Below are 25,992 nucleotides of genomic sequence, written 5' to 3' on the forward strand. Positions count from 1 at the left end.
TGATCCACCTGCCTTGGCCTCCCAGAGTGTTGGGATTACAGGTGTGAGCCACTGCTCCCTGCCGGCACTGCACTTCTGAAATATTGCTGGCTTCTGGATTAGCTGGGCAAGGCAGGACTGAGGCCCCACCAGTTGACCCTTTCATTCATTCATTCATTTGGTCCACAGATGTGGGTTGAGGGCTGTGGAGGGCGAGAGTCAGGAAGCCAGGCTGGGGAACACAGGTTGTTGGGAGGTAGAGACAGGAGCCCTCTCTCCCTGCCACAGGTCTCCAGCCACATCCAGGTGCTGGCTCGTCGCAAAGCTCGCGAGATCCAGGCCAAGCTAAAGGTAAGGAAACTGCAGTGGGGGTGCTGGAGTGGCCAGGAGTGGTGGCCAGCAGCATGTCTTCCCTTTGGGGTCAGGGCATCGCTGCTGGTGTGCAAGTCAGTGTGCTTCTCTCTGTTGAGGAGAGCCAGGTTGGGCCTGTAACCTCTCTCCCATCCGCACAAGAGGGCCAAGTGTGTGGATGCCTGGCTCCCCACACCCTGGGAGCTAGAGGCCAGGCTCCTGCTGGGATCCCCCCTTGCTGGCTCCTGCTTAGAGGGGCTCACACGGCTCAGAGCAGCCGGATCACCCGCCAGCCCTCATTTCTTGAGGGCCCCTCAGTGCCCTCGACTAGAACATGCGCAGTGGCAGGGGCATGGGGGGGCGCCTGCTGTGGGGGTGGGGGTGGCGTTTATGGTACTGTGGGAGCTGGGGAATTCCTTCCTGCTTCCTGTCCTGTGGGACTGGGGGTTCCTTCCCTTCCCTGGGTCAGCCCCATCTTGCAGGGCCTCTGCTGATAGGTGACGGCCCTGGGGGGCCTGATGTTGCTGGCATTCCCCTCGGGGTAGCCCTGCTCCCCACAGGAGTCAGGCCTCTGGGACCCTGGAACCAGGGGCCTTTGGGTGAACACTGGGAGGGAGTGAGCTCTCCATCAGGGAGGTGATGACGACAGAGGCTGCACAGCCAGTTGGTGGGAAGATCTGACATTTGAGGCATTAAGTCTAGACCATTTATAAACATTTTTATTTATTTATTTTTAGAGACAGGATCTGTCTCTGTCACCCACGCTCAGTGCAGTGACGCAGTCATAGCTCACTGCAGCCTCGACCTCATAAGCTCCAATCACACTCCCACCTCAGCCTCCTGAGTATCTGGGACCACAGGCAAGTGCCACTGCACGGCCATTTTTTTCTATTTTTTTATAGAGACGAGGTCTCCCTATTTTGCCTGAGTGGGTCATAAACCCCTGGGCTCAAGAGATCTTCCTGCCTTGGCCTCTCAAAGTGCTGTAATAATAGGCATGAGCCACTGGGCCTCGCCTGCAAACATTTTTTTTTTTTTTAAAAGCAATGTAGCCCCTTTTCTTTTTTTCCCCCAACAAAATATCACCCTGATGTGTTACCAGAGGAGCCGTTCTTGTCAAAGCTCCTCTCCTCCCACGAATCCTTTCCCACCCCTTGGAACTTGAACTCTAGGGACCTCAGAACCCAGTTTAAAAGCTACTGGGAGGCCAGGCGCAGTGGCTCATGCCTGTAAGCACTTTGGGAGGCCGAGGTGGGCAGATCACTTGAGGTCAGGAGTTCAAGACCAGCCTGGCCAACATGGTGAAACCCTGTCTCTACTAAAAATATAAAAATTAGCCAGGTGTGGTGGCGCACACCTGTAATCCCAGCTACTCGGGAGGCTGAGGCAGGAGAATTGCTTGAACCTGGGAAGTGGAGGTCGCAGTGGGCCAAGATAGTGCCACTGCACTCCAGCCTGGGCAACAGAGTGAGACTCCATCTCAAAAAAGGCCACTGGGCTAGCTGGGCATGCACGCCTATAATCCCAGCTACTTGGAGGTTGAGGCCAGGAGTTGGAGGCTGCGGTGAGCTGTGATTGCACCTGTGACTGGCCACTTCAGCCTGGGCAACATTGTGAGACCCCATCTCTAAAAATATTTTTTATATTAAAGAAAAGCCACTGAATTAGATGACCTTGAAAGTCCCATCTGGCCCTGGCAGTTCATGATCCTGACACTGGAATCTCAGAACGAGTGGGTGGGAACCACAGACCTTTCTGCCTCCTAGGAAGCCACACCCCACTGCCCACTCAGTTCCATTCCTCCTGCCATCAGCCCAGCTGTTCCCCGAGCCCCACAGCTGTGGCCTGGCACCTCGCTCCTTTTTCCCTGGGACAGCTGACCAGCCCTCAGCTGTTGCTCCCTGCCTCTCAGCCTCAGCTCCCACAGCCATGGAGCCCAGCCCTGCTCCCTGTTTCCCCTCTTTCATCTGCCTCTGACTCACCGGGACCCTGCAGATGACCACGGTGAACAGACTTCCCACTACTGGGTTTAGGGCAATCCCTTGGGGGCCGGCTGTGTGGCCCACATTTGCTTCAGGGAATTGTACTTGTCCTTGTCCACAGGTTCAGACCTGGGGCCCAAGGACAGCCTTCAGTGGATGGCTGGACAGACACCAAGGGGAGCCATAAACTCCATAAAATATGCAAATTTTCATGTATATGTGAGTTGCCTTGGAGAGATTGCTGTGAGGATTTTGTCATATTCTCAAAGGATCTAGAACCCAAAGTGATTAAGCTCTGGGTTGGACAGTGATCCAGTAGAAATCCCTGAGTGAGAGGCTGGGTCCTAGGCCTGGATTTGCCCCGTGGCCGTGAGTGCTTGGGCAGAGTCACTGGGACCTCCTGGTGCTCCAGTTTCCTCATCTGTAAAGTGACAGGCGAGCAAGGTGACATCCAAGTTCCCCTCCCGGCCCCGGTTAGTGGCTCCGTGGCTCCATTGCCCGGCTACTGCTGTCACTCCCCATCAGGTCCTTCCCACTTCCTCTGACCCCTGCCCCACCCTGCCCAGGCCGCAGTTTCCTGAGCCCCAGCCGTTTGTTTAGATCGAGTATCCAGGAAGGCAGGCACTGAGCAGATGCAGCCCCGGCCTCGTGATGGAGTTGTTAAGTGCCGAGGTCTGCGGGCTCGCAGGGGTGTGCCTGCCAAGTCCCTCATGCCCTCCTGCGGGGAGAGGTTGGGGGCTGGCCTGGGCACTTTCCTCCTGAAAATTCCAAGTGTCCTGGGAGGAGACACACACTTAGACTTACTAGTTAGCTCCCTCTTTGGTTATCAGAGACAACCTCTGAGAGCAAAGTCCAAGTTTGGCCCCAAAAGGACAGTGGGGAGGGGGCCAGGAGGGGCCAGGGACAAACCTCATCTATTTCACTGCTTTGTCCACATTGACAATGGCCCACTACTCAGAACAGTTCCCCACTCCCCACCGCCCTCTATGGTGCATCTCCCCCGACCCCTTGGTTTGCATGGCCCCCCGTGTGCCAGTCTGGTCCAAGCTCACCTGGTCACCATCACCACTCTCAGCACCCTAGTCACCCAAATTCTCAGAGCCTCAGTTTCTTCATCTTAATGATCCTACGAGTCCTGTCAGTCTCACAGGACTCAGTGAGGTTGTGTTCTTGAAAACCTTCCGTGGGCTGCCTCATGCCACATGGGTGAAATGGTCACCTTGAGAGGATGAGTGGAAGGGCCTGCTGTGTTCTGGCTTCACACCTGCACGGCACCAGGATGGCGGGGGAGCACTGAGCCTCCCTGAGCCTCCGGGCCGCGGTGCTGCCCACCTCATGGAGCTGCGTGTGGACCGCGTGGAGGCATCCCTGGGAAGAGCTGGCGAGCTGCAGGGCTCACCGTTGCTTCTCAACTTCTGTTTTTAGTTTGTGTTTTAGAGACTCCACTCTGTCGCCCAGGCTGGAGTGCAGTAGTGCTGTCACAGCTCACTGCAGCCTCGACCTCCTGGGCTGAGGCCATCCTCCTGCCTCAGCCTCCCAAGTAGTTGGGAGGTTCTCAACCTTTGTATCACTTAAGGGAGATCCAGGTCTACCAAGTTAATTATTATTAGTTATTCAATAATGGTTTTATCTTTGTCATTAAAAAAAAATTCATGGCTGGGGGCGGTGGCTCATGCCTATAATCCCAGCACTGGGAGGTCGAGGCAGGAGGATCACATGAAGCCAGGCGTTTGAGGCCAGCCTGGGCTAATGAGATGCTGTCTGAAAAAATAATAATAATCATAAAGATATTTATTTATTTATTTAGACAGATTCTTGCTCCGTTGCCCAGGCTGGAGTGTAGTGGTACAATCTCAGCTCACTGCAGCCCCTGCTTCCCAGGTTTAAGCAATCCTCCCACCTCAGCTCCTTGAGTAGCTTGGCCTGCAGGCACACACCACCACACCTGGCTAATTTTTGTATTTTTTGTAGAGCCAGGGTTTCGCCAAGTTGCCCAGGCTGGCCTAGAACTCCTGGGCTCAAGCGATCTACCAACCTCAGCCTCTCCAGGAGCTGGGATTACAGGCATGAACCACCGCTTCTGGCCAGATATCAAATTTCTAATCAGAGCCCCTGAGTTGACTCAGTCGAGCCATTTAGCCCCGATAAAGCTGCAGACAGTGAATAATACTTGCTGTTCCAGCCCGTGTGTGTGTGGTCTTATTTTGGATAATCCCTGCTGGGTACAGTAACGCATGCCCGTGGTCCCAGCTACTCAGGAGGCTGAGATGGGCGGATCATTTGAGCCCAGGAGTTTGAGGCTGTAGTGAGCCATGATTGTGCAGTACTCTAGCCTGTGCGACAGAGTGAGACCCTGTCTCTGGAAAAAAAAAAAAAAAGAAGAAGAAGAAAAAGATACAATTTCCATTAGGCTTCTTGAAATAGGGAATGTTGTGTCATTGGTTTTGAAGACCTTTGGAATTCGGGCACTCAGGATGGAAACCACTGGCTTACATGAATATAACAAACGATTACTATTGTTACCCGTGCCATCCAAGTGGCTTTCCCTGTGTGCTTATTTGTTCCGGGCCTATTCAGGGTGAACCCATCCTCTGAGGTCTTGGAACCTTTGGAGGGCAGACAGTGGGTATTTACATTCTGACACGTGAAAGATGGGTGAGTCCCAGGTGCCTGCAGTGCCCAGGGAGATCCTTAGGGCAGGACTGAGGCAGGAGGGGCCACAGGAGATGGTCTCTTGCCTCCAGACAGCCCGTGTGGCCAGGGATGATGTTCCTGTGCACTCGAGGAGGGATCCAGCAGATATTCATGCATCGTTTTCACAAGACAGGTGCTGAGCTAGGCACCTGTGGTAGAGAGGTGAGCAAGGCATAGAAGGTGGCCCCATAATTAATAAAATGACAGATAATGTCTCTGTAAGCTCTGATGAAAGAAGCAGGGCAAGTATCATGCCCCTTTGACAGATGAGAAAACTGACCAGAGAAACCAGCTGACTTTCTCAGTTGCAAAACAAGTTAATAGCACGGCACAGACTTAACGCCTGGTCCCCCAGCTCTGGCCACTGGCAGCGAGACAGCTTCCCTGACCCGAGGGCCAGACCTGCCTGGCCTCAGCCTGACTAGTGACCCTGCTGAGGTCCTCCCTTGCAATGTCTCCCCCAGGACCAGGCAGCTAAGGACAAGGCCCTGCAGAGCATGGCTGCCATGTCGTCTGCACAGATCATCTCCGCCACGGCCTTCCACAGTAGCATGGCCCTCGCCCGGGGCCCCGGCCGCCCAGCAGTCTCAGGGGTAAGTGGGCTGCCGAGAGCTGGAGGCCAGGCCAGCCCTCTCCTCCTCCCTCCTCCCTGTTCAGAAGAGCCAGAAGCATTGGCCAGCCCAGATTTCTCTCACCTGAGTCCTCTTGGCCAGGGCAGTCAGGGAAGGAGGGAACAAGGACCCAAGGGCCACACACGTCCCGGCTTGGCTGGTATTGGGACGGCTTTCTTGGGGTCCTCGGCAATGACTCCACAGACTTCACAAGGGGGAAGGGGGAGCTTCCAGGAGCTGACCACCTGGTAGCTCTGCCAAGTTGGCCTAATTTACAGATGAGGAAGCTGAAGCCAAGGGGGCTGAACTGAAGCCTGAGACCAGCATGTACCTGGGCAGCTCGTGCCACGCAGCCTCATTTCTGCCCTCCTGCCAGGTGGAGAGCTGGTGCCCCAAAAACAAACCCCTGGTCAGATTTTAACTTTCCCAGCCATGACCATGTTGGCCACACTCTCAGAATGATCCAGAAAGGCCCCTTTTCAGAGCTGTCTCCTCACAGGGGCTTTCTTGGCTCCAGGGACTAAATGAGTCTTCAAGGCACCTGCAGCACCGCCCTAGGCACGTGGGGAAGGGGCAGTGCCAGGCCACAGCATTTTTCAAAGTGCGTCCCAGAGAGCACTAGTCCATCTGCATGTTAAACAGATAGGACACAGTGGTTCTGTGAGTAAGTTTGGGACCCTTGGCATTAAGTGGGTTCTTGGCACTGGGACTTTTCTGAGCCTTAGGTCTGCACTGTGACTCTGCGGGGGTTGCCCTGTGCCGTGTGGACCACACCTGGGTGCTTTTCCCATGGAGCCCCTCATCCACAGGGCCTGAGAGTCCCCTGAAACTCACTCTGGGGGTGCTGCTGTGGCCTGTTAGCATTCACTAGCTAGGCGAGGCCTCGGGCTCCAGCCTCTCCTCCCAGTGGAGGCCCTGCCCGGTCCCACCCCCACCCCCACGCCACAGGGCCCCGGGTGCACCTGGGGCTGTGCTGATTCCATGCCTTTTGCCTCCTCAGTTTTGGCAAGGAGCTTTGCCAGGCCAAGCCGGAACGTCCCATGAGTGAGTATGGCCTCTGGTTTCTCTTGCCAGTTGCTCCCTGAACTGAACTTGAACCCATAAACTCATGACATTAAGCCTGGGCCCCAGGGTGTGCTGGGGCCGCTGCTGGGGTCGGCCTTTCAGGATGGCTCTGAGCTCAGGGATTGGGCTCTCCTACTGTCAGCCATCACTGGGCTCATCTGTGATGTCCACACCCTAGGGTGGTATTTGCCAAAACTCCAGTCTGTCCAGGGTATAGGCAGGGCCAGAGTTGGGGTCCCCCAGGGGAGGAGGCTGGGAAGCAGACCTCTGGCTGGCCTGGGAGGAGGAGAGGGAGGGGTGGATTTCTTCATCAGACACGCTGTGTCTGTGGACCCGCCACGAAACCCAGGGGAGTCGGCAGGGGCGGGAGTAGGAGGCCAAGGCCCATCAGGACCACTGAAATCCAGACCACCAGGACCTACCACACAGAGACCACTGGACCCAGTGCAGGGATCCGGGGCGGCGGCCTGCCCGAGGCTGACACCTCCCCTCCTGTCTCTCCCGCAGTGTGAAGCCTTTCTCTCAGCAAACCTATGCTGTCCAGCCTCCGCTGCCTCTGCCAGGTGGGTGGGCGCTGCGTGGCCCCCTTTCTATCGCAGCCATGTGGCTCCTGCCTCTGGGCCCAGGCCCCCAGCAGCCAAACGCCTGCGTGTCCCTCTTCGATGCTGCCCCGTCATGCACTCTGACCACACGTCCTAGTCCCTGGCCACACCCCATTCCTTGCCCCCAGCATGCACACCTCAGCCGTGTGCCAAGCCCCTTCATGCCCCTCGGGTTGCCTTGCTCCTGTCTCCTCGAAGCTGTGCTCAGGGCTTGTGGGGCACGTGCAGTTCCAAGGGCAGTGCCTGTGCCCTGGCGGCTGCCCCACTTGGCCGGCCTTGTTACTGCAGTGTGCCTCACACACCTGGTCCTGGGAGGGCCAAGGGGTGTCTAGCTCACCAGCCTGGGGCCCCTCCCAAGAAGAGGGACCCTTGTGGGAGAAGACCTGGTGGAGGCAGCCAGCGGTGCTGACAGGAGCCCCCACCCCGCCCTCTCACTGACAGGCTCTGCTCTGTCCTCGCCTCTTTCTCAGGAGGGGCCCTCACCACCTCCCACTCTGTAGGACAAGACCAGCTCCTCACTCTTAAACTGCCCTTTCTGGTGTGGAGTCTGCCTGCCCGGCCCCTTGGCTTTCCCTGCCACCAAGAGCAGCCCTGCTGCCTTCTGCCCCCCAGGTCCTGAAGGCTGCTTTCTCTCGTTCACACATCAAAACAAAGTCACAGTGTCAGGTCCCGTCCACCCTCTGTCTCATGCCAGTCTTCTGTCCACACTGACCGTGTCTTCACTCCAGGCCTGCTGGCTTTTGCCTGCGTTCCTGCAGCGGCCTCTTCACCGGCTCGCTGTCTCGTCTCACCTCCTCTCGTCACCCTGTCACTCACCAGAGCTTCAGTCTCACGGTGTTGCTTCCAGGTTTATGGTGCCTTCCTGGCCCCCTGGTGCCTTCAGGACACGATCTAAACTACAGTAGGACTGGAGTAGGTTCATCTGTTAGCAACGCTGGATTGAGAGGCTCTTCTGGGCCAGGCCCTGTTCTGGGAGCGGGGGAGACACATGTGATGCAAACAGGAAACGTCCCTGTCTCTCCGGGATGATGCCATATTGTAATAGCGGATTCATCTGGTTATTTCCCCGACTGGAACAGAAGTTGCTTGAGGGCAGGAACTTAACAGTGCCTGTTCTGGAAGCCTCTCGGTCCCGCAGGGCCCCAGCTGCCCTCCAGAATCCAGTCTTGCTCGGCGGTTCCATGCAGAGTGCTGAGTGGCCCGAGTTGTACCAGGCGAGCCCCTCCCCACCAGGGCAGCTCCAGGATGCCCTGGCCCAAGCCTGGCACTCCCTCCACCACCTCTGATAGGAGGTCCATTTAGGGAGACAGGTGGTCCCCCAGGCAGCACGTGTCTGTCCGAGGAGGCCTGGGGTCCTTGCAGAGGGTGCGGGCAGGGCGGGTGTCCGTGACCAGGTTCCATGTGCCTTTCTCACTTTCTGCAGGGTTTGAGTCTCCTGCAGGGCCTGCCCCATCGCCCTCTGCGCCCCCGGCACCCCCATGGCAGGGCCGCAGCGTGGCCAGCTCCAAGCTCTGGATGTTGGAGTTCTCTGCCTTCCTGGAGCAGCAGCAGGACCCGGACACGGTAGGTCCTGGCCTCTGCCTGTCCAGCTCCCTGGTCACCCCCTCTCCCTCTGTTTCTGCTTCCGGCAGTCTTGCCCCACTCCATGCTGGGGCTTAATTCAAGTTCCCTGTTCCTTTCCGATCTTCCCTTCTGCCCTTCCCCCCACTCCTCCTTTCCTCCTTCACGTCACCCCTCTTCCCTCTTTCCCTCCTCCCTGGCTTCCTTTCCGTGTCCCAGCGCCCAGTCAGCGTCACGCTTCTCCCTCCCTGTCCTGTGTTCCTCCTCCCCTCCTAACCCAACCGACGCTTAGTCCAAGGTTGCTCTGGTCCCAGCCCCACCCCTACACTGTCCCAGCCTCTCTCTGGCTCTGAGAAGCGGGCAGGAAGCTGAGGAGTCTCCTGTGTCTGCTCCATATCCTATGGGATACCAGCCTGTCCCCTTCGGTGTCCAGTGTCCTGGGTGACCAGCGTCACCTGCAGAGGTCAGAGGGGGACCTGGAGGAGGCCAAGGTGACAGGATGCCAGGGCCCTTCTCACTCTGACATCTTCAAACTTCTTCTTCTTTTTTTTTTTTTTTTTCCTTGAGACAGAGCCTCACTCTGTCACCCAGGCTGGGAGTGCAGTGGCATGATCTCAGCTTACTGCAACCTCCACTTCCTGAGTTCAAGCAACTCTCCCGCCTTAGCCTCTGGAGTAGCTGGGATTACACGTGCCTGCCACCACACCTGGCTAATTTTTGTATTTTTAGTAGAGACTGGGTTTCACCATGTTGTCCAGGCTGGTCTTGAACTCCTGACCTCCAGTGATCCACCCACTTCGGCCTCCCAAAGTGCTGGGATCACAGGTGTGAGCCGCCGCGCCCGGCTCAGACTTCTTTTTAGCTGAGGAACCCATGAACCAAATAGACCTTTACTTAGAAGTCCAGGATGTAAAACAAAAGGAGTAGACTTTTACCATCTCCATTTTACTCATGGGGAAACTGTGGCCCAGAAAGGCCAAGCGGCTTGCACCAGGTCACGTGGTGGGCGCGCAGAGCCGGGGTTGTCTGTCTGACCGTCTGGCCTGTGCTCCGTCTCCCTCAGACCCACTCTCTCCACAGTACAACAAGCACCTGTTCGTGCACATTGGCCAGTCCAGCCCAAGCTACAGCGACCCCTACCTCGAAGCCGTGGACATCCGCCAAATCTATGACAAATTCCCGGAGAAAAAGGGTGGACTCAAGGATCTCTTCGAACGGGGACCCTCCAATGCCTTTTTTCTTGTGAAGTTCTGGGTAAGCCTGGGATAAACCCTTCCTTCCTGCCACCAGCGTGTCCGTGGTAGTGAGAACGGGGCGAGAGTGCCCAGAGTGTGCCCTTGCCACGGTAGAAACTTGGGGAGGTGGCACCAGTGAGAAGGGGAGAGTAAGCCCAGCATGGCTGTGGGATGGTCGGAGCTGAGCCGAGGAGCGGGGCGGTGATCCCAGAGAGCTGGCCTAGTCGAACGAGGCCTTGTCTCACGGGTGGGGATGCAGCTAAGCCCGGCTAGCAGTGGAGCCCTCAGGAGGTGAGGAGGTGTAGTTCCAGAAAAAGACAAACGGGACCCTGCGGGGATAAGTGAAGACATGACTAGGAGCGCCCTTGTCACCCAGGTCTTTGAATGACAAGTCCTGCATGGGTTTCCGGGCCTGGAGCTGGTCCTTCGGTGCTCGTGTCCAAGGCATGTTGGGCTGAACAGAGCTTGGAGAAGGGGAGGGAAGTGTTGGATGGGTCACCCAGCTGACTCTGCTCCAGGGCGAGGCCACCCCACAAGAAACACCCACCCAGCTTCTCAGATAGCTCAGCCTGTAGACTTGGCCTCTGCTGCCCTCCCACCTCACCCCGGGCAGGTATTTTGTGGGTGGAACCTCCTCCATTGAAACGTCTTGTCTGAGGCCGGGAGGTACAGTAGCTGCTCTGGGAGCTTAGCTTCCTGGGGGCCCAGTGTGTGCAGAAAAGGGGTGCGAGGAGAGAGTCAGACAGGTAAGTGCTAATGAAGCCAGCGGTGAGGAAGGGCAGGAAATCAGGCTCTGTGACTGAGGCCTCGAATATTCTCAGGACACGGACTGAGGCTTGGGCGGCTCTGCCCGCATTCCTCTTCCCCACTCCCCTTCAGCTCTCCTCACGCTCTTTTCAATGCCTCTTGTGCGGAGATTCTTACCCTTTATTTACTCCCAGACCACTTTCATAATCTGAAAGCTTTACTTTTCCTAGAAAGAGGCATATTCACACCAAAGTTTATATAGATGTTCAGATGGCTTGCCGGCTCCCAGTGAGCAGCTCCCAGCCTGGCTCTCATCCACAGCTGAACTTGGGGGCAGGCTGTCTCCAGAAGGGGCAAGTGTTGGAACTGAGACCTAGGGCCCCTGACCTTTAAGACACTTAGCATTTGCGCTCTGCCAGCGGAATGGAAGTTGGACCCTGGCCTGAGGGATGGGCACATCTATTGGCAGAGATGGGAAAGGCTGTTGCGGCCTGGGAGTGCATGAGTAGTAAAGGCAGAAGGAGGTGGGCTCTGGAGTGAAGTTGAAGCCGTGGGTAAAGAGGGAATAAGAGGAGACAACTGGGAAAGTGAGTTAGATTCTGGAAGGTCTTGATCATACTAAAGTTTGAGTTTTAACCTGTTCTGGAATGAAAAATAAGTAGTATTTTATTTTACTTGGTCTTCTTTTTAAATCAATGCATGTTCATGGTTAAAATGTTAATTAATACCAGGAGGCTTATTTAACGAAAGAGAATGAAGGGCCAGTTGCGGTGGCTCATGCCTGTAATCCCAGCACTTTGGGAGGCTGAGGCGGGCAGATCACGAGGCCAGGAGTTCAAGAACAGCTTGACCAACATGGTGAAACCCTATCTCTACTTAAAAAAAAAAAAAAAAATTAGACAGGCGTGGTGGCACACGCCTGTAATCCCAGCTACTCAAGAGGCTGAGGCAGGAGTAATCGCTTGAACATGGGAGGCGGAGGTTGCAGTGAGCAGAGATGGCGGCCACTGCACTCCAGCCTGGGCAACAGAGCAAGACTGTCTCAAAAAAAAAAAAAAAGTGAAAAGCATCATATTCTTGTCCTACTCCTCCCCACACCCAAATCCCAATCCCCAAAGGTAGTCACTGCAAATTTCAGCTGTTTATTTTGGGCTTTATCTCTTTAGTTCTAAGTAATATGCTTATATTGCTGTATCTCGATGTCAGGATTAAGACATTATATTTTCATTTCATTATGGTAGAAAAAATTAGCTGTGTTACATCACTTTTCCCCCTCATCATCCCAATGTAATAATATCCAATAAGTTATTTAATTTAGTAAAAGTCATAAAATGTTCACTTTTTTTTTTTTTGAGTCTTGCTCTGCCACCCAGGCTAGAGGTGCAGTGGCATGATCTCGGCTCACTGCAAGCTCCACCTCCCGGGTTCACGCCATTCTCCTGCCTCAGTCTCCCGAGTAGCTGGGACTACAGGCGCCCGCCACCACACCTGGCTAATTTTTTGTATTTTTTTAGTAGAGACGGGTTTCACCATGTTAGCCAGAATGGTCTCAATCTCCTGACCTCGTGATCTGCCCGCCTCAGCCTCCCAAAGTAATGTTCACATTTTTTGACAATGTAGATTGAACACCAAAGAGCCAAGAACGGGCTGGGTGTGGTGGTTCATCCCTGTGATCCCAGCACTTTGGGAGCCCAACGTGGGCAGATTACTTGAGTTCAAGACCAGCCTGGGCAACATGATGAAACCCCATCTATACAAAAAGTAGCTGGGTGTGGTGGCGTGGGCCTGTGGTCTCAGCTACTCAGGAGGCTGAAGTAGGAGGATTGCTTGAGCCTGGGAGACAGAGGTTGCAGTGAGCCAAAATCGCACCATTGCATTCCAGCCGGGTGACAGAGCAAGACCCTGCCTCAAAACAAAAAAACAAAAAACAAAACAAAAGTACAAAGAGTCAAGAAGGGTATTATGATTACATTTTTACCTCTTGTACAATTTTTTTTCCTGCAAATAAATGGCTCTTGCATATTTTTTAATAAGCCTATTCTTAAAATTTTACAAATTGCTCCATCAGAACCACCATATAAAATTAAAAATTTTTTTCCCCAAATATTCAAAACTATTAGATAATTTATCAGTTTCTCCTTTCTTCTGGAGATCTTTCTCCTGGCTGCCTCTGTTCTGCTCCAGTTTGAACGTGTTATTCTTTTTTTTTTTTTTTGAGACAGAGTCTTACTCTGTCGCCCAGGCTAGAGTGTAGTGGCGCGATCTCGGCTCACTACAACCTGTACCTCCCCGGTTCAAGCAATTCCCCTGCCTCAGCCTCCCGAGTAGCTGGGATTACAGGCACCCGCCATCATGCCTGGCTAATTTTTGTCTTTTTGTAGAGACAAGGTTTCACCGTGTTGGCCAGCCTGGTCTTGAACTCCTGACCTCAGGCGATCTGCCCACCTCAGCCTCCCAGTGCTGGGATTACAGGTGTGAGCCACTGCGCCCGGCCTGAGGATGTTATTCTCTAGGCTTGCCCTACAGTTGTCATCCTGAGCCTCCCCTATATTGATACAATTTCCTAGCTCTTGCATTTCTCTCTTTATTGGTATAACCCCTTCATTTTGTGGGAACACATCCTCTAGTACCTTCTAAGAAAAGATGCGTGGTACATAAATGACCTTGCTTCTTTGAAATGTCATTATTTTTATTATATCCTTATACTTGACTGATTGGTATTGGTAGTCTGGGTAAAGAATCTAGATCATACATCATTTTCCCTAGAAAATGATGACTTTTTTTTTTCTGAGACAGGGTCTTGTTTCGAGATGGAGTTTCGCTCTGTTGCCTAGTCTGGAGTGCAGTGGCGCAATCTTGGCTTATTGCAACCTCCACCTCCCAGGTTCAAGCAATTCTCATGCCTCACCCTTGCAAGTAGCTGGGATTACAGGCGTGTGCCACCAGGCCTGGATAATTTTTGTATTTTTAAGAGAGATGGGATTTTTCAGTGTTGGCCAGGCTGGTCTTGAACTCCTGGTCTCAAGTGATCCTCCCGCCTCGGCCTTCCAAAGTGCTGGGATTACAGGTATGAGCTATCGTGCCTGGCCTAGAAATGATTTTCGAGGATCATTCTTTAGTGCATTTGTCATTATCTTCTGACATAAATAGTCTGATAGCATTCTAATTCCCTATCCTTTATTATGTAACTTTTTTTTTTCCTCTGGAAGTTGTAATATTTATTCTTTCTCCCTAATGGCCAGTTTCACATTGGTGAGCTTTGGGATATGTGTTGTTTTACTTCCCCGTCTTGAGCCAGGTACTTGGTAGGCACTTTTAACTGTGAGATGAGTCTTTCAGTTTTAGGAAATTTACTCGTATTATTTCTTTGATAATTTATTTCCCTCTTCTGTTTTCTTTTCCAGGAATCTCTGTTATGATGTTGGAACCCTCTATGATGTTTACCATTTCTTTATTTTCTTGGACTTATCCTCTACGATTTTTACCATTTATTTTCAATCTTGGTCTGTTTTCTTAGCGATTTCCTTAATTTTGTATTCTAACTCTTTTCTGAATTAGTTAAGGTTGTGTCCAAGTGCATATCACACAAACCCCAAAGAAACAGTGGCATAAATAGTTTTTCTTTCACATCAAGGAAGTCTGGAGGTAAAGACTGTCCAGCGCTGGCCCAGTGCTCCTGACATCATGAGGGACCTGGCTTCTCTCTATCTGCTGTCCTCAGTGTATGACTTCTGTACTCAGGGTCATGACTGCTGGAGTTCCAGCCACTGTAGCCATCTTCCAACCATCAAAAGAAGCCAGTTTAGCTCCCTGTAAGGGGCCTGCTGGGAAGCCCCATAATTAGTTGTGTGGCTGCATCTTGCCGTAAGGAACCAGGGAAAGGTACTTTTTTAGTTGGGTAAGTTGCTGTTCTGAATAAAATCAGAGCTGTAATACTGTAGAAGAAGCTGCATACATCCTTTTATGGATGTATCTTAGTTCAGTTGATGACATTTTGTTTTTTCTGGGTAGTTTATAAAGTGTGCATCCTACAGTTACGGGTGAATTAGATGAGTGGAATACAGCAGCATCTCTGCCACACCTTCTGTTGAATATTTAATTTCGGCTCTGACATTTTAATTTTCCAGAGCTCCTTCTTGTTCTGTGATTGCATCAAGATGTTTGATGGATGTAGTTTTTCTCCTCTTTTTCTTAAAGGTATGAAGTAAGCGTTATTTCTTAAGTTTTCTCCTGCTCCTAACCCTCCCCCCACCCACACCGAGACTAAGTCTTGCTGTGTTGCCCAGGTTGGAGTGCAGTGGTGTGATCTCGGCTCACTGCAACCTCCGCCTCCCTGTTCAAGCAATTCTCCTGCCTCAGCCTCCCAAGTAGCTGGGATTACAGGTGCCCGCCACCACGCTTGGCTAATTTTTGTATTTTTAGTAGAGAGAGGGGTTTCGCTATGTTGGCCAGGCTGGTCTCGAACTCCTGACCTCAAGTGATCGATTTACAGGCGTGAGCCACCACACCCAGCTTCCTGCTCCTTTCTTTGTCTTTGTTTCTTTTTAATTCCGTTTTTCTGTTTGTTTTGGTCCTTGTCTTTCCAGCTGGAGGGTTTTCTTTGGTGTCTTTAGTTCTTAGCTGCCTGTCTGTATTTTTTTAACAGCTTTCTTGCAGTGTAATTAACTTACCTTACAGTTCACCTACTTAAAACATACAGGCCACGCACAGTGGCTCACATCTTAATCCCAGCAGTTTGGGAGGCCGAAGCAGACAGATTGCTTGAGCTCAGGAGTTTGAGACCAGCCTGGGCACATGACAAAAACCTGTCTCCACAAAAATAATACAAAAATTAGTCAGGCGTGATGGCATGTGCCAGTAACCCCTACACTTTGGGAGGACGAGGCAGGTGGATTGCCTGAGTCCATGAGTTGGGGACCAGCTTGGCCAACACGGCAAAACCCCATCTCTCCTAAAAATACCAAAATTAGCCGGGCATGGTGGTGCGTGCCTGTAATCCAAGCTACTCAGGTGGCTGAGATGGGAAGATCGCTTGAGCCTGGGAGGCAGAGGTTGTAGTAAGCTGAGATCACACCACTGCACTGCAGCCTGGGTGACAGAGCAAGATCCCATCTCAAAAAATAAAGTATACAATTCCGAGTTTTTAAGTATATTCACAAAGTTATGCAACCATCACCACAATCAATTTTAGAACATTTTCATCATCCCGAAAATAAGCCCTGTTCCCTTTAGCTGTCACTCCCCACTCCCACCCCCCAGCCCTGTGCAATAATCTACCTTCTGTCTTTGAAGCTTTGCCTATTCTGGACACTTTGTATAAAAGGGTTTGTGGAGGATGTGGTCTTTTGTGACTGGCTTCTTGAACTTGGCATAGTGTTTTCAAGGTTCAGCCATGTTGTAGCACGCACGTTCCTTTTTATGGCCAAATGCTTCCTTGTACGGAGAGTCCACATTGTTTATCCATTCATCAGTTCATGGGCATTTGGGTTGTCTCCTCCTCTTGGCTGTTAGGAGTAGTGCTACTGTGAACATTACGTACCAGTGTTTGTGTGGACATTCATTTTCATTTCCATATGCTTACGTCTGGAATTACTGGGTCATATGGCAACTCTCTTTCACTTTCTGAGGCACTCCCAAGAGTCTTCCGAAGTGGCTGCACCGTTTTCTGTTCCTACCTCCAGGGTATGAGGGTATGAGGATCCTATTTTCTCCACATCCTCACCAACACTTGATATTCTCTGATTGTAGCCATCCTAGCAAATGTGAAGTGGTATCTCATTGTGGTTTTTATCTGCATTTCCCTGATGACTGATGATGGTAAGCATCTTTTCATGTGCTTACTGGCCATTCGTATATCTTCTTTGTAGAAATGCCAATTCAGAAATTTAGGTCCATTGCCCTTTTTTTTTTTTGAGACAGAGTTTCTCTGTCACCTAGGCTGGAGTACAGTGGCGTAATTTTGGCTCACTGCAACCTCTGCCTCCCAGGTTCAACTGATTCTCGTACCTCAGCCTTCTGAGTAGCTGGAATTACAGGCACGCACCACCATGCCCAGCTCATTTTTGTATTTTTGGTAGAGGCGGGGTTTTACCATGTTGTCCAGGCTGGTCTTGAACTCCTGAGCTCAAGCGATTCGCCTGCCTCAACCTCCCAAAGTGCTGGGATTACACGTTTGAGCTGCTGTCCCCAACCCCATTGCCCATTTTTATAATAAATAGGGTTATTTTTTATTATTGAATTATGAGTTCTTAGTTCTGGATGAAAGTTCCTTATCAGTTACATGATTTGTAATTATTATTTCCCATTCTGTTGAATGTCTTTTCACATTCTTTTTTCTTTTTTTCTTCAGAGACAGGGTCTTGCTGTGTTTTCCAGGCTGGAGTGCACTGGCATGATTATTGCTCACTGCAACCTTGAACTTGGGCTCAAGTGGTCCTCCCGCCTCAACTTCTTGAGTAGCTGGGACTAGAGGCATGCACTACTACACCTGGCCAATTTTTTTTTTTTTTTTTTTTTTTGAGACGGAGTCTCGCTCTGTCACCCAGGCTAGAGTGCAGTGGCGCGATCTCGGCTCACTGCAAGCTCCATCTCCTGGGTTCACGCCATTCTTCTGCCTCAGCCTCCCAAGTAGCTGGGACTTCAGGCGCCCGCCACCACGCCCAGCTAATTTTTTTGTATTTTTAGTAGAGATGGGGTTTCACCGTGTTAGCCAGGATGGTCTCGATCTCCTGACCTCGTGATCCACCCGCCTCGGCCTCCCAAAGTGCTGGGATTACAGGCGTGAGCCACCGCGCCTGGCCCAAGTTTATATTTTTATTTAAAATTTTTATAGAGGGTGTCACTATGTTGCCCAGGCTGGTCTTGAACTCCTGGCCTCAAGTGATCCTCCTGCCTCAGCCTTCCAAAGTGCTGGGATTACAGGTGTGAGCCACTGTGCCTGGCTCCTTTTCACATTCCTAGTAGTGTCCTTTGATGCACAAATGTTTCTAGTGTTGATGATGTCCAGTTTATCAAGTTTTCCTTTTGTTATTTGTTCTGGTTATATTTAGTAGTGACTGGGAGCTCTTCGTGCAAGGTAGAACTTGTCACCTGGTGGGTTTCGCTTTAGGGTGATTGGGCTTGGGGAGCTAGCTGTTTGATTGGGGAAATCAATAAATATATGTGTTTACTGGACTTTTTTTTCCCCCTGAGGTGATTTAGTTTCTCCAGAGACGATTCATCTAATTTCCCTGGAAGGGACATACTTGGTCACAAGTGTTCTGGTAGTGGGATAAAGGGTCGGGGGTAGGGGCCCTGACCATTTCTGATGCTGGCTTTCACTTAACTCTCCTGTTCTTACTCCCCCTCTTCCCTCTCTTTTGAATAAGCCCCGTGTCCCTGAGACCCGATGCCCTCCTGTTTAATTTCTGAAGATGGTCACCCTTTGGTCTTCTTTAAAAAGTTTTTTTGTTTGTGTGTGTGTTTTTTAATTTTTAATTTCATAGAGACAGGGTCTTGCTATGTTGCCCAGACTGGTGTTAAACTCCTGGGCTTAAGCCATCCTCCTGCCTCAGCCTCCCAAAGTAATGGGATTATGGGCGGGAGCCACCACACCCGGCTGACCCTTTGATCTTCTACCGATGCATGGGAGGGGTGGGCCTGGGGGCTGGACTGTCCAGTGTACAGACTTTTTGTCAGTTCCTGGGGACAAATCCTGTTCCCTCCAGCTCCGAGCCACGCAGCTCAGCTTCTTATCTGTCACCCCTGAAGATATTGGTAGGTTGTGACTCTTTTTGCTTTCTCTACCTCGTGGAATCCAGTCTGGTCCTAATCAGCTTTGAGTCTCCAAAGCTTGCCCAGCTCTCTTGTCAGCTGGTCTCTTTGTTTTCTTTATCTTTGTGGTGCTGCATATTGTTTAAAGTTACTTGCTGTTGTCCTTCTAGCTGGGTCTCTGGAAGGGGAAAAAATAAACTTGGGTAGTCAGTCTCCCACCTTTAGCCAGGTGTCCAGGATGATGGGGTGACCTGTGTGCCACTTTGAAGGGGTCGGCAGTCGCTGTTTGGAGTGCTGGGCTGAGAAGGCTCTAGCAGGGAGGAGTGCTGGGTGGACGGTCACGGCCACGTGTGTAGCCAGGGAAATATTTGTCAGCCCTTCTCCTTAAGCGATGAGGAGTCACTTAAGGTTTTCGAACAGGGCAGGACGTGGCCAGGGTTGTGCTTAGTTGGTTAACTCCGGCACCCAGACTGGAAGCAGGTGTGAGACTCCTGCAGTGAAGACCAGGCAAGACGCATGCGCCTCCTGAGGACCTCGGCCGAGAGGCTGGCCTCAGGGTGTGGCGTGGGAGGCAGGATGCTGTCCACTTTTTCTCAGGAGGGGCTTAAATCATCTCCCAGTCTCCCTTCCAGCCCCGGTTGTGGGAATTGGAACCTGTACAGCTGGCAGTGGCGCTTCCCAACCCTGCTGTGAGTCTGAGGGGGCCCCCAGCCCCCTGGAGAAGCCTTCACCCTTGCTTGAGCACTCACCGCCCCCGGCCTGTCCAGGCTCAGCCCTGACTCAGCGGAAGGAGCTTAGGCGAGCTGATCTGTGGCTCTTTCCCGGCATGGCTCAGGACCCTGGGGATACAGTTGGGGTCAGAGGGGAGACCCAGTTGGCAGTGGCAGGAAGCAATCATGGGAACACTGCCTTGGAGCGGGAGGTGGCATGTCCGGGACCCTCTTGCACTAGCTCCTGCCTTTAGCTATTGGTGATATTCTGTGTTCTTCTAGCCACCCTCCAGATGAGGACCATCCTAGGTCTCTTGTTTCACAAGTAGGGGAAACTGAGGCATGGAGTAAGCAGGGCCTGGCCCTGAGTCCCCCAGCCGGGGTGACCTCTGTCCTGTGGGCACTCCTGTTGGATACTTGCTGTGAGATAGATGGGCCCAGATAGACTGAGAGAGATGACAGCTGCACTCTTCTCACCACGTTACATACAGTCACACGTCTCGTCCTCACCACAGCCAAGACTGTGGATAACCTCATCTGCAGAGGGGAAACTGAGGTACAGACAGGTAAAATCACCTGCCAAAGGTTGCCCAGTTCATAGTACCAGACCCATACCAGACCACGGATCCATACCTGAGCAGCCTGACCCCAGGGTGTGTGCTTGGAGCCACCATACTAAACAGTCCTCCTTGCGAAGTCGCTGGCTGCCCTCCATGCAGCGTCCTGGAGCTTCTCCTGCTCCCACTGGAGAAGGCTCTGAATTGTCTAAAACAGATCCCCAGCCCCCTGAGGAACAGCAGGCAGTGGTAGCGTGGGGAGAGCAGACTTAGCTCTGTGCAGTCAGTGTAGAGCCAGCCCCTTAGGCTTCTTGTGCGTTCTCGACCTCAGATATCCCTTCCAGAAAATAGGGCAGTGGCCCTGCATGGAGACTAAGGTTGCCAGGGAGGAAGGAGGACCTAGAAGGTACTTTTCCAAACTTGGTAGTGGCCTGTGTCCTCTCTTTCTTTCTGACTCTTAGGGGAGTTTGGAGGTGGGGGTTGATGGGAGAAGAGAGGGTTGGGACAGCTGGTGCCAAGGACATGGGATCCGGCAGGTTCCCTTGTGGACCGTGTGCTCCGGCCGTGTGCTGTACGGACCCAGCGCGGCCCTCGGCTTCCAGGAGCCCGCACTCTGGATAGGAGGATCCAGCACGAGTCTCAGGGTCCTGGGACAGGAGCCGCTGGACAGGGGGCTGTGGTGTGCCCACCAGCAAGGCCCTTCTGAATGTGTCATGGCAGGGCACGGTGGGCAGCAGTTGGCCCCAGCTGGGGCAGAGTCTCAGTTCTACCACTTGAGAACTGTGTCTTGGGCAAATATTGGCTTCTCTGTGCCTCTGCTTCTTTGTGTGAATAGTCAGCAGTTTGATCTTGGGGACCTGCCAGGGGCTGTGTCGCTGAAGACCCCGTGTGTGTGGCCGGCTGGTACTGAGTGGGGGGCTGTGGCCTGCCCTTGCCCCACCCCTTGCCTGAGCCCTCTGAGTGCCAGCGGCCTGGGCAGGATGAGGACGGGTGAAATCAGAGATGAGGGAGCGCCGGAGGCCAGGGCACCTTGGCGGTCATCTGCTCCCTCCTCCGTATGTGTGGGGCGGGCAGAGGCACCAGAGGAAGACACATATGTGACGGGGAAAGGTACATATTCGTGTTTGCTGACAACGAGACTTTGCGTCAATCGTGGGTCCTCACAGGCTGCCCCGGCTCCCCCTGCATCGGGAAGCTCCTGTCTTCTGCTCCCTGGCCTGGTCCCGCCTTCCCCCTCCATCAGCTGGTGTGAACTTGGCCACACACAATTAGGAAGGAAAACTGCTCAGGCAAGGAAACGGTGTCGCCTCTCCCGGAGCCTTTCTTTTCCTGCCTGGCTGTTTTCTCAGTCCTGGCTCCCAGGCCCTGAATGTGCGTGCTGGAGAGGCAATCAGAACCCCCTTGGAGTGGGAGGAGGACTTGTCCGTCCCCAGTCCAGCCTCCCTGCCTGCCCCCTGAGTTACTGCTCTTACTGAGGGCGCTGTGGTGGTCATTCATAGACTCTCGGACTGCTGGGACACATTTCCAGCTAGAAGTAGCATCTGCCAGCCTGAAGGGCTGAGGCTGCTAGGGCTGTGCACAGCCTCAGCCCTATCTGATGAGCGCCACGGGGCCTGGAGCAAGGGACTGATGTGATTAAGCCCCCTTCCTCCCCCAGAGCCCCGCAAGTCCAGCAGAGGCCACCTGTCTCTGGGGCCGGTGAGAGGGGGCCTTTGGTCACTGGTGGCCATTAACGCCGCTCTGCACATTGGAAATGCCAGGCAGAGCCGGGCTGCACCGTGGAGGCAGCAGAGTACCCCAGGCCTTCCTCCCATCTCAGCCTGCTGTTCCCTTTCAGGCCCTGACATTTCTCCCAGGCACATACCAGCACATGACAATGAATCTGAGCCCCTCCAGGCCCCCACACCCGGGCTGCGGCTGTCTCTGCTCATCTGTCAGTCACCCGATCCCCCACACCTGTTCCAGGCACAGCTGCCCACCCGCACGCACAGCTATGAATAGGGCGGAGGGAGGGTTGCAAGGGGGCACTCACAGGCCAGGGGACCGGGGCAGCTCTCATTTTTTCTTAGGCCAAGAAGCGTAGCTTGTTTGGGGTGGGTGCTCAGTGTGGGGGGATATGAGGGTGGACAGGAAATGTCAGGAGTATAGCTGCAGGAGAAGGGGTGAGGCTGTAATTAGAAGGATCCAGGCACTGAGGACCAGTCGAGGTGCTCTGGGGCGGGTCGTCCGCGTCGCCGGCTGGTGTGTTCCGGGTTTATGCAGTGTGAACATGAGTTCTGGGGCTGATTGTGGGATCTCTCTTTCTCCCCCTGACCCATTGCTCAACCCTAGCACTTGTATTCTATTTGTTCTCCCGATTATAAATTCCCTGAGAGCAGAAACAATGTCTCAACCTCTCTGGGCCCCCCTGCCTCTAGCACTGCTGGCCTGGGCTGGATAAATGGGCACCTGAGCGATGGGAAGAGCCAGGGAGTGGGAGCTGATGACAGAAGAGTGTATTTGAGATGGGGGTGGAGCTGGGGCGCAAAACTCTCAGGGTGAGCAGGACAGGGTAGGTTCCTGCTTGCGACTGAGGGACCTTGCTCTTCTCACTGGTGCCACCCGGAGGTGAGAGGGTGAACAGCCGCCTGCAACCTTGATTGAAGGCCCACCCTACTAAGGCCCTGGGAGAGCTTAGTTCTTGCCTCCAGGGAGCATCGTATCTGGAAGGGGGCAAGGACATCTGGACAGATTATAACAAGCAGGGTAACAGAGGGGGATCTGCCAATTGCTCCTGGGGGCTGGGGGCAGCTGCTGCCTCTGTGTGTCTGGAAGAGCTTGGAGGTGTGGATGCCAGTCCTTCCCAGCTTGGCACATAGGATACTTGTAAGGTGGCACATGGATATGCATTTTTTTTAATAGTTAAGTAGTTGCCCAGGCTCAATGGCTCATTCTTGTAATCCCTCCACTTTGGGAAGCTGAGGCAGGAGGATCACTTGAGCCCAGGAGTTCGAGACCAGCCTGGGCAGCATGGCGAAGCCCTATCCCTGTGTTTTAAAATAACTTTATTTGAAAATATGAAAAATAGTTATAGGCCAGACGCGGTGGCTCACGCCTATAATCCCAACACTTTGGGAGGCCGAGGCAGGTGGATCACTTGAGGCCAGGAGTTCGTGACCAGCCTGGCCGACATGGTGAAACCCCATCTCTACTAAAAAAAAAAATACAAAAACTAGCCGAGCGTGGTGGTGGGCACCTGTAATCTCAGCTACTCAGGAGGCTGAGGCAGAAGAATCACTTGAACCTGGGAGGCGAAGGTTGCAGTGAGCTGAGATTGCACCACCACACTCCAGCCCAGGCGACAGAGCGAGATTCCGTCTCAAAAAATAAAATTAAAAAAATAGTTATATAGTTATTTTCATATATATTAGAAAGAATAGAATCCTTGATTTCATGGATTTATTGCTTAGAACGGAATTAAGGAATAAAAGTGAGTTGATTTAAAAGAATCAGGATGTGTCGTAGATGGCACATGAATGTGGCATTGATCAGAGGGGCCATGCACGGTTAAAGTCTGAGGGTCACCACCATTGATGCCTGGCCTCATCTCTTGGTGTTCCCCACCATGTCCAGTGCATCCTTCCCAGGCAGCTGGGCTTCCTGCCAGCGGCATTTCAGGCATTGTTCACATTTCTGCCCTGTGCTTCCAGCTACAGCATAAGTCCTGAGCACACAAACTGTCCCCCAGCCCCTTTTTAGGAACAGTCTGACAAAGTCAGTCTCCTAGGAGGAGCAGGTGACTTCGAGAAAATAGGAGACAGGCCAGGTGCAGTGGTTCACACCTGCAATCCCAACACTTTGGGAGGCCAAGGTGAGAGGATCACTTGAGGTCAAGAGTTTGAGACCAGCCTAGGCAACAGCGAGACCCTGCCTCTACAAAAAATTTTAAGATTAGCCAGGTGTGGTGGCACATGCCTATAATCCTAGCTACTCAGGAGGCTGAGGGGGGAAGACTGCTTGAATCCAGGAGTTCGAGGCTGCAGTGAGCCGTGATCATACCACTGTACTCCAGCCTGAGTGACAGAGCAAGATTCTGTCTTTAACAAAAAAAAAAAAAGAAGAAGAAGAAAACAGGAACCCGAAAGCCTGGGTTCTGGTCCCATTCACCTTATATTTGCCTGTAAGACCTTCGGCCAGTCACAGCCACAGTTAAATCTAGTCCGGCAGAGGCCTCAGCCACCTCTGCCATGCCCCCCTGGGCACCCTGCCTACAATGTGTCATCCCCTCCCCCCCGGCATCACAGATGGAGACAGAGTGGGGAGACTGAGGCCAGCTCAGGGGTGGTAGTGGAGGGTGCTTAGGATAAATGCTGCTGTCTGTTTCAGAGGCTGAGCATTGACACGAATGCTTTTTTCCCCTAATGGCCTCATCAAAGCCGAGGCAGGTGCACTGAACCATATGCCATTCTGTTTCAGCATGAAAACAGCCTTTTTTTCCTCATCATAAACGTAATCCACCCTCATTCTGCTCCGTAGCCTGCTTTCCCACTCAGTGTGTTTGTAGTCATCCATGATAATAAATGCAGGTCCTTCTCAGCGTTTTTTGTGGCTACATAATGTTTCTATTGTGCTATAGACAATCAACACCCCCCGCCAGTCTAGAGAAAGGTCGTGCTCTGGGAAAACTTCTCCAAAGGAGAGAAAAATAACGATTGAGTGTCCCCTCATGGCCAGTAGTAGAATTGCTTGGTGCCTGGCTCTGAATCTGGCCAAAACCTTCTGGGGTTCTAGGGATCCCCTTATCTTTGCACGGAAGAGTCCTTGGTGTCAGAACCTTGACCAAGGCCTGACGCTTTACTGCATTCGTAGGGCTGCGCTCTGGGCACAGCTTGCAGTGATTTCAGACCGGGGTGTGGGTGGGAGGAGCGGCCTCCCCTGAGAATAAGCCTTTGTAATGTGCCTGTGCGTTGTTTCTGAGTCTTGACTTGTTCTCTTAGCACCCCTGGCTCAGATGGGGTGATTTGATGTGGGGCTGGAGTTCTGGGCATGGGGACCCCTAAGGCGTAGGGCTTCAGGAATACAATTCCTGCCTCAGAGTCCCCGAAGCACCAAATTGTCTCATCTGGTGCCTTCCTTTCTTCGCTGTGGCGCTCTGCTGGTTTGGGACAAGTATTGGGGTTGGAGGCTGAAGACCCGGGGTCTTTCACTTACCAGCTGGATGGTGTTGGGCAAGGCTAACAGTCAGGACCCCTCATGGATAAAGCCGAGGCCGTGGTTTTGGGTGTGAGATCGGCACAGAGTCTTACTCCGCCTTTTCTAGAAGGGAAGTTTCAGATCAGCCCCACATCCAGCAGGAGGCTCCCTGGGCTCTGTTTTCATCAGGGGAAGGAAGAGCAGCCTGTCTGAGGCAAGGTGAGAAGCTGACCTAGAGCACCAGTGGCTGGGCCTGTGAAGGGCCTTGTGAGCCAGGCCGGGGACCAAGACTCCTGTCCCTTGTGGCTAAATGGCTCAGTGAGACGGTGCAGTGACTTGTCTTCTGAAGAGACTCCCAGGGCAGTTAAGAGAATGAACCAAAGGGAGGGACAGCTGGTGCTGGGGAGATTGCTCTGGAGGCTGAAGCAGAGATGTCAAAAGATCCAAGATGACGGGACCCAGCAGTGCCTAGAGAGGGAAGAGGCCAGCCCCAGAGCCGTTTCTGAGGGAGCATCGATCAGGTCTCTGGCGAGACAAGAGGATGAGACAGGAGCAGCCTTCACCCCTTCCACCCTCCCCACTGCCGGTCTCTTGCCCTGGTTTTCTGTTCTCATGCTTCCTGCACTATCAAAATTGACTCTGGAATAATTCTGATAGACGCATTCAAACTAAAATAGAGCTGACTGGTAGAGATTCAAACCTTTGCAGTTTAACAAGAACAAAGTCTTAGACTATGAAACTTGAAGTCTTAAAGATGGAATCTGGGGCTCCCACCTGCTGGGTGTGTTAATATCGGGGCAGGCAGCAGTGGCCTGAAACTGTGTGGGTCCCAGTGTCCTCTTTTCCCATGATTTAGGCAACACGACCTGATTTTGTACCAGGCAGAGATGTAGAGGAATGTGGAAGCTTTCTGGCGTCCTACTGTCTACCCTCAGTCTGATTTCTTCCCAGCCCTAGAGCCGGGACCGGGACCCT

At 52.8% G+C, this 25,992-nt stretch overlaps 1 protein-coding gene across 4 annotated transcripts in view; it reads left to right on the forward strand.

Annotated features, from left to right (window-relative positions):
• The window catches only part of TEAD4 (TEA domain transcription factor 4), an 86,237-nt gene that overhangs the window by 53,343 nt on the left and 6,902 nt on the right, over positions 1–25,992 (forward strand). For 3 of the 4 annotated variants that reach the window (XM_508934.8, XM_063785400.1, XM_054663010.2), the window contains 6 exons: positions 268–330; positions 5,471–5,599; positions 6,618–6,661; positions 7,190–7,245; positions 8,708–8,847; positions 9,925–10,098. In XM_508934.8, the coding sequence (XP_508934.4) occupies positions 268–330; positions 5,471–5,599; positions 6,618–6,661; positions 7,190–7,245; positions 8,708–8,847; positions 9,925–10,098 (606 nt within the window). The remainder of the gene's footprint in view (positions 1–267; positions 331–5,470; positions 5,600–6,617; positions 6,662–7,189; positions 7,246–8,707; positions 8,848–9,924; positions 10,099–25,992) is intronic. The other variant, XM_054663013.2, reaches the window with a different exon arrangement.

Source organism: Pan troglodytes, chromosome 10 (genome assembly GCF_028858775.2).
Source record: "Pan troglodytes isolate AG18354 chromosome 10, NHGRI_mPanTro3-v2.0_pri, whole genome shotgun sequence".
In the NCBI taxonomy this organism is placed as follows: Eukaryota; Metazoa; Chordata; class Mammalia; order Primates; family Hominidae; genus Pan; species Pan troglodytes.